We start from the raw sequence: 8,186 nt of genomic DNA on the forward strand, positions 1-8,186 counted from the left end.
TAAATTGGAATGAATTCTCTTTAAGGATAAGGCAAAGCATTTCTTTGAGATTGTGGGATGGGATGGGAGGGTTGTAGTTGTGAAATCATTTTTCGTATGCTTTGCATACTGTTGTGATACCCTCCTCTTGCGGTATGTTTGTATACAAGCTTGTTACATCCATAGACACCAAAATAGTATTTTGAGGGACCTTTGTCTTCTCTATAAAGTTTATGAAGTGTGTTGTTCCGGTTTGTAATCATAACGGGAAATAAAAGAATTGGAAGCTCGCAATATCTTCAAATATTTGAAGGAGCTGATGTCAGGAGTGCATGCAACTGGGCAACGGGACAGGAGAGGCGCCCATCTCTGCAGTAAGTTACGCGGTGGTCGGCCTCTTGTCTTATAAAGCTTAGAAGCCTGAGAAGCTGAAAGGATGCGCTCATAAACTAAAAAAAGAAAACCCAAAATCGATGGCAAAGTTACATTACTTTGACCCGTGATGATGCAATCTGATGCAATCCGATGCAATGATGCAATATGATGCAATATATCACATCAGGAGCTCATGGGCCCCTGATCACGTGTTTATGGATGGGCTTGACACCCACTTATATAAGCACTGTTCTATCACAAGGTTGTAGCTAGCGCAGGGCTTCAAAAAACGATTGAAGTTTTTTTTAACCTCAATTTTCACTTTCTGTAGAGTTGGCTGTAGCTGGTTTTAACTTTACGATGATTCGTTTACGTTGACAACTTTTCACAACTTATTCGCTCGTCTTGGTGAAAACAAAACTTGCGTGAGGGGGTGGGGGGGGGGGGGGAGTTGCACTCGAGACAATTTTTTTTTCCAGTCGGTCTGATTTTACCTAAAAAATTGGCACTGGCCAATTTTGTTTTAGTTTGTGTTCCGGTCGCACATGTAGCTACATGACAAGGCTGAATTCTTGTGTAAACATTGAAATTGAAGTCGGTTGATAAGCTTTGCATGCCATATGTTGCAGGCCACAACAACGGCCCTCTCCTTGGCGCTTCATATACCGGCGAAATCGGGGTTAACACTTATCGGAAAAAACGGCGTTTGAAACTCTTCATGATGACCAGACCAACCATTCATGTTGCGCCCCACAATAGCACGTTCACTCTGTTTTCGCACACTTTCGAATATCCTAATAAGGCTGGTTTTTCACTAGCCACGGAATCGGAGTCGGAGTCGTAAGAGCGCTTATGACCTTGTAAAAATGAAAGATCGGAGTCGGAAGAATCAGAACGTTCCCAATTTCTTCCGACTCCCCGTTATGACTCTGTCGGAATCGGAAGCAGAAACGCAAGAACCAACCAATCATAATTGTGATTGGGTTATTCATCCGCTTCGGCTTCGATCCGATTCCGACAATAAGCGGAGTCCGAAGAAATTGGGAACGTTCTGATTCTTCCGACTCCGATTCCGTCGAGTTTATGACTCCGCTTACGACTCCGATCTTTGATTTTTACTAGGTCATACGCGCTCTTTTAAATGAACACGAAATTGACATTTTTAGGCCCCGTCTGTGTATATGGAGGAAAGCTGTCCCTTGTAGAAGAGTCATCCGCTTACCCGGGCTACCCTGGGCGAACCAACTTTTCCTATATTTTCTTATAAAATGTGGCGAACCGTTTATATGAGAAACACAAAGTTGGCTCGGCTAGATAGGTAACCCGCCTGGCAGGGTCATCCTCTTTCGAAGATAGAGTCACCCTCCTAGCTGGGAGAACTTTTCTTCATTTACTATATGTATATATTATATATATATATACCAAATTAACAGGCAGAACCCCTAAAGGACATACCACCACCATCGATAGCTTTGGTCCTTCCAATAAACCGAAATGTAGCTGGTGCGTGCTAATAAACAAGACCTCTACTTTTACAGGGAACGGGGCGGGATGGCAAGGTGTTTGACATTCCATACAGTGAATTGTCAATCAACCTTTGAGTGTCCAATTTGTAGATTACAATCTGTAGGGAAGAGCAAGGCAGCTTTCAACATGCGCCTTATTAATCACAGGAACCATATTAAGAGAGGAGTCAACAGCTGTGAACTATCAGAACACTTTCTCCACAACAGCAGATCTCATGACCTTGGCAAAGACCTCACAATTACGATCATTGAACTATTCATACTTCATTAATATTCATTAGCCCTCGTGCGTATTATATAAGCATGAGTTAATTATTCATAGTTGTCAGTTTTGCCTAACTTTGGTTGGAACCGTGTCAAGATGACCGAACCGGAGCGTCCGTCTGACGTGAACGTCCCGTCGAGCGCTCAGCGAGTTTTGCAACCCCTTCAAGGTTCTGTTCAGCAAACCACTCCGCCGTCTTCGTCTTTATCTCAGGCTGGTGCCGGGACAACATCGGGAACAACTGCGAGCGGCGAAAATGTGCTCCAGAGTTCTTCACTGGGAAACGCCGCGGGGACGAATGTGCCGGATAATTCGGCGGTGAGCCTTGAGGTACATGTCCGCTGCAATGTTTTCCTTTTAGTTTCGTATTTTATAGCTGGGGTTCGTCGGTATTTTTTTTTTTGGTTGCATCACGTTGCATTTTCTTGTTTATGTTTCCTTCCGGTTTCTCGGGAGCCGGTCTTAATTTTCGTGCTTCGAGCACGTGATTGTTAACTTATTCCTTTGGACTCGCCGCGGTTCGGTTCCTCAAATGTTGGGGGATACGTTGTTGTTTTATATTGTGTTTTTTCTGCTGTTGCTCTCGTTTATTCTTATGAATTAGGGTTTGCAATATTTGGGAGCTGTTTCTTATTTTTTGTTCGGGACGGGAAAAATTAGCTATGCCATTGACACCCTCTTTTCTTACTTGTCCCTTGGGAAGGGCGCGGGGCGTGTGGTCTCGGCCAGGGTTTGTTTCTGTTCTGAGCCACGAGGTGGCGTCAAAGGGAATAATAATGGCGAATTATTAAAAAAAAAATGGTTAGGAGCGATTGTGCAGCATGTCTGCTCTGAGCCACGAGGTGGCGTAATAAAGGAAAAAACGGTCGAGGACCGATTGGGCAGCGTGTTTGCTCTGAGCCACGAGGTGGCGTGAGAAAAAAAAAAAAAGGAAGGAAAATGGTCGAGGACCGATTGAGCAGTGTGTCTGCTTTGAGCCACGAGGTGGCATGGAAAAAAAAAAAAAGGGAAGAAAATGGTCGAGGACCATTTGAGCAGTGGGTATGCTCTGAGCCACGAGGTGGCGCGATAGAAAGTAATAAAAAAACAAAAGAAAACGGTCGAGGACCGATGAACAGGGCGTCTGGTCTGTTCGCGGAAATAGAAGGCGTTAGATCCATTTCAACCAGACCTCGTGGAGGAGAGGAGGTTATTTCGCTAGGTCACTTGGTGGCCGTGTGCTTTATTTTACGGGTTGTGAGAACTGATGCGAAGGTTCGTTGTTATTTTATGTTGGGAATTTGGAATTGCATCAGGGTATGAAATAATAATTTAAAGGAAGAGGATATGTGATTTCGAAGGATACAGTCTCGGTGTAAAGTAGGGACTGGCTTAAGGATATCAAGGAGTTATATGGTGTTTTCTCCTTTTGTTAGGTTCCGAACACAACGGTCAGTTCACTCAAGAAGGAGTTGGATGAGTGGAAGAAGAAAATCGATTCATCGGCAATCGAGTGCGCGCTGTCTACTCTCCAAATGGTGATCTCGCGCCCAGCTGCTCTTTTTGATCCATATGCGGCGATCGCCGCCCTGGATGAAGTGGTTAATGTCACCAAGGAAAGAAAGGATGAAAGAGCTTTACGATTTGAAGTAGTGCTGAGGCAGTGCCGTCCTTTATTAGGCAACCCGTGCCTTCAACAGGTGTTAATAAAGTTGGTGGCGTCTAAGGATGAGGCCGAGGTGGCAAAGGTTATTTCCAAGGCAACTAAGCCGCACGCGGCAGTAAGTCAACCTTCGTTCACTGGACGGACGCGTAGGCCTCCAGCTCCATACCAAAGGCGTGGCTCCAATTACAGCCCCAGGCCGCCGTCGGCGAGAAAGTGCTGGGTGTGTGGAAAGGCGGGTCATATTTCGCGCTCTTGCCCAGATAAACGTTAAGATTGTGAAATCATTGGAAGTTTTCCTGTTCTGGAATGGAAATCGGGATTGTCTTGATATTTGTATTGACAATAATAAAGTGTAAAGACACCATTAAATATGTGATGTTTTATTTTTTTCCTTTAGTCTGTGGTCTCGAGGTTGGGAGAATGACCCCACAAGCGTTTTGCCTTTAGGCATGCCCTTGAGCCCGATTACTCGGGCTACGGTGGTCATTTCCTCCGAACTCGGATTTGCAGTCTCCATTTAAGTACGTCCTTTTGATTCTCTTTTTTTTTTTTTTTGGTGTTTTGGTTCTAGCCTAAGTCAAAACGTCTCAAGGGAGATACGATGACCTTTATGCCGTTAGAGGCGGAGGAAAGAAGCAAGCATGGAAAAATCCGATGGTTGTCTTGGGAGGGTAATCCGAGTTCGGAGAAAATGACTTCAGAAGACGCTTGTTTAACCCATGTTCAAGGCATTGTTGCGGGGGAAACTCCCATCTTACGGGATCTGTTGTTTCGTGATCCGGACTCCTTTCGTTCGGGTCAACTTCGTACTCGAATTGAACTCTGGGAAAAAATTTTGGCCGGGTACGAACCTGCGAAGGATGTCTTGGAATGGTTGGAGCATGGGGTGGATGTCAAGAAGTTCATGAAGCCCTTTAAGGGAGCTTTTATGGGCATAAAGTATGAGAGTGCGGAACCCCCTACTATGATTTTCAAGAATCACTACTCCTGCAAACAGTTTTCGAAGTTCGTTACGGAAACAATTTTACAGCGTATTGAAACAGGGGCGATCCGTGTTTGGGGTAAAGTGGCTGAAGTGCCGCCGCCCCATCTCGTCCTTCCTATGACGATTGAACCGCAAAAGCCAAGGTTATGCATTGATGCCCGGTTTTAAATTTGTGGATGGCAGACACTCCCTTTTCACTGGAAACGCTGGTTGGGGTGCCTCGCTTCGTGTATCCCAACTCCTACATGAGTAAGATTGATGACAAGTCTGGTTATGATCATATTTTGCTTTCTACTAGTTCTCAGCAGTTTTTTGGTATTGAGTGGCTGGGGTGGTGGCTCGTTGGAGTTACGCTTCCTTTTGGTTGGAAAAATTCTCCGTTTGTTTACCAGACTGTGGGTTTGGGTCCGACAAATTTTTTCAGGGGTTTGGGGGTCGCGTGTTCTCTGTATATTGATGACCGTTTGAATGGGGAACTGTTTGCTGTGAAGGGGTTTTGGTCACGCCCATTGTCGGAGAGGACGTCGGAATACAGCTATCAATCTGCGGTGGCGGCTTTGTATATAGTCTGTTCGGTTCTTGTAAACCTCGGTTATTTTTTGGGCCTCTCCAAATGTGTTCTTGGGCCTGTAACTAGGATTTGTTATTTAGGCATGATAGTGGATTCTGTAGCCCAGGCCTTTTGCATTCCTGAAGATAAGAAGATGAAGTTTGCTCAGCTACGCGAGCAGATACTTTTGCGTGAATCTACTATCCACTTGAAGTCTTTGCAGAGGCTAATGGGGAAGTGCAATTCATTCTCCTTGGCTTTCCCAGCGACTAAATTTTACATCAGAGAAATGGCGGCGTCAATCTCGCAGGCTTCCGGAGGTGGTGAGGTGAATTTCTCTCCGAATCTGAGAGAGGAAATTATGTTTTGGAGGTTCCTTGATAGTTGGGAAAAGGCGATTCGGTGGAGGAGTGAACGGCACGTAGCTATCTCCTTGACGTCAGATTCTTCGTCCTTCCGTTGGGGAGTTGGAATTCACCTTCCTTCCGGGACAATTTCTGTTGGTGACTACTGGGAAGAAACTGTTCGAAATGAGCATATTAATGTGAAGGAGATGTGGGCCGTCCTCAAGGGATTACAGTCACTTCCTGAAAGCGTTTCTGATTGCAGGATTGATGCTCAGGTAGACAGCATGGTTGTTCTCCACGCTTGGTCCGGCCGTGGGCCACGCTCTAGGAAGTTAACTCAGATCTCGCAATTGATTTTCCAGTTCTTGGTGGATAGGAACATGTCCCTAGAAATGTCTTTTGTTCCTTCTCACTTGAACGAGGCAGATTGGTTTTCCAGAAGATTGTCTCGCTCCGATGCCATGCTTTCTCCGAGGTCTTGGGAAATCGTCCAGCGTAGTTTTGGTGGAATTAATGGCCATGATCTTGATTTGATGTCGTTGGATTCCAACGTTCAACGTGACTGGAGTGGAAACCCGTTAAAGCACTTTACGCCCTACCCTACGCCAGGGTCATCGGGTGTTAATGTTTTTAACCAAGACCTCTCTGTGTGTGATGGTGACCGCGTCAACGCCTACGTTTTCCCGCCATTTGCATTGATTGGTCCTCTTTTGCGTTTCCTCATATCGGTAGATGCGGTTGTTACGGTGGTGGTACCATTGATGTCCCCATTACCCGGGTGGTGGCCGTTGTTAAATGCGGTGTCCAGCAACAATGTTTTGGTGGCCGAGAAGGGATCACTGGATGCGCTTCTTCTTCCGTCGAAGGATGGATTTAGACCTGGATCCTCTCCATATAGCCTCTGGGCATTTAGGATGGGAAAGAGCATGTCGTAACAACTTAACAGGAGGAACTATTTTCTTTTTTTTTTTTCCCTCTTTCAGTCTTTGCCGTTGGTGCCCAGACTTTTTCAGCCATCGGTGTCATGTCCGGCTTGTTCCAAGCCCAACGACTTTGATTTCCGTTATTGCCAGAGATGTGGTTACCAGCGTCAGACGAGATCATATAAAACTTTGAAGAGCCTCAAGGCCCCTGTCGATTTGTGTTCTATAAGGGAGCGGAAGAAAGTTTTGGTTGCTAAGCAGCAGGCTACTCCTTATCAAAAACAGAGAAGTGCTTTAGAGATGGAGTTTTTGCAGTTCCTGGAAACCACCTCTAAGAGGGACATTTGTGCGGCTATACCAGACGACGTAGTAGACTTTTTGATCTGGAAAGATAATTTTGGCAAAACAGTGGTACACATGGTTGCTTGCCCGTTCTTTGGCGAGAACAGGGTTTCTTCTTGTGTTTGCCCTAAGCGTTTAGCATATGGCTCCGTTGACTCGATTATTGGAAAACTGAGGGCTATGTTTAATAAGTATGGGAGATCAGCAACAGATAGTCTTTTTCCGGGGATTGCCAACCCTGCAGCTTCACCATTGGTTAAGTCCTATTTATCAGCCGTCAGGGAGGAACAGCTCGGTGCAAGAGTCGTGCAGAAACAGGCTGAACCTTTTTTTTTGCAGGATTTGGTGCTTTTATCGTCAGAAATAACCAAGCGCTTGAACTCACATGTTCGCTCTTCGGTGCAGTTATTTGTTTTGGCAAGGGATCAGGCCTTTTTTAAGGTACAATTTTTTAGTGGTGACAGAGCTGGAGATCTTGGTTGAGTGAAAACAAAGGGGATTCTTTATTTCCCGGAAAAGAAGGCTCTACTCTTTAACCATACATTAACTAAGTCCCTCCGAGACGGAACCTCGAACGTTTTTGCCCTCAAGCGTCATCCAGATTCTACTATTTGCCCAGTTACCGCAGTGGAAGTTTACATTGCTGTATGCGACCTGTTAAAAATTTCTATCCGACAAGGATATTTGTTTAGACCCCTCAACCCATCTGGTGAAATTTTGCCGGCACCTTTTGAGTCGGCTACCGCTCAGGCACGGCTCTCGACGTATGTTCGCCGGATTCCAGCTTTTGTTAATCGGAACGTTACCTTACATGGTCTAAGGAGTGGTTGTGCAATTTCGTTGGCTATTTCCGGGGCGAAGCTTGATACGATCATGGATCACGTGGGATGGAAGTCCTCGTCGACAGCACGTCATTACATTAAGTTGAATCAGGTTCTTGGCCTTGGTGGAGCAGCGGATACCATGTCTTCATTGGAGGTGGATTTAACAAAAGTTTACAAGCAGTATAATGACCTGCAAGGTTTTACCTTTGCTTTCTAAACATTAGGCTTACTTTCTTTCTGATATGGTGTGAATGTATACGCTGAATGCATGTTTCAAGGTGTAAAGCTTGACTATGTCTGATTTTCTCAAACTTGAGCGTTGTTACAGTTTGGTTTTCTTGTTTTTGTTAGAGATAACTTTAGTGAATATTTACTGGAATGTTTTCTTCAGCTTGAATGTGCTATTTCGGTTTTCACTAATTCGT

General features: G+C 45.2%; 2 protein-coding genes across 2 annotated transcripts; both read left to right on the forward strand.

The window, feature by feature from the left end:
* Nucleotides 1–2,152: 2,152 nt before the first annotated feature.
* LOC138019871 (uncharacterized) lies at nt 2,153–6,222 on the forward strand. The gene is made up of 2 exons (XM_068866820.1): nt 2,153–2,475; nt 3,561–6,222. Exons 1-2 carry the CDS (start codon nt 2,242–2,244, stop codon nt 4,059–4,061), a joined length of 735 nt encoding a protein of 244 aa, XP_068722921.1. The 5' UTR covers nt 2,153–2,241; the 3' UTR covers nt 4,062–6,222.
* Nucleotides 4,952–6,607, forward strand: LOC138020932 (uncharacterized). Its single transcript, XM_068867821.1, has one exon. It carries the CDS (start codon nt 4,952–4,954, stop codon nt 6,605–6,607), a length of 1,656 nt encoding a protein of 551 aa, XP_068723922.1.
* The last annotated feature ends 1,579 nt before the right edge of the window (nt 6,608–8,186 follow it).

The sequence above is a fragment of the Montipora capricornis genome, chromosome 10 (assembly GCF_036669925.1).
Source record: "Montipora capricornis isolate CH-2021 chromosome 10, ASM3666992v2, whole genome shotgun sequence".
Lineage (NCBI taxonomy): Eukaryota > Metazoa > Cnidaria > Anthozoa > Scleractinia > Acroporidae > Montipora > Montipora capricornis.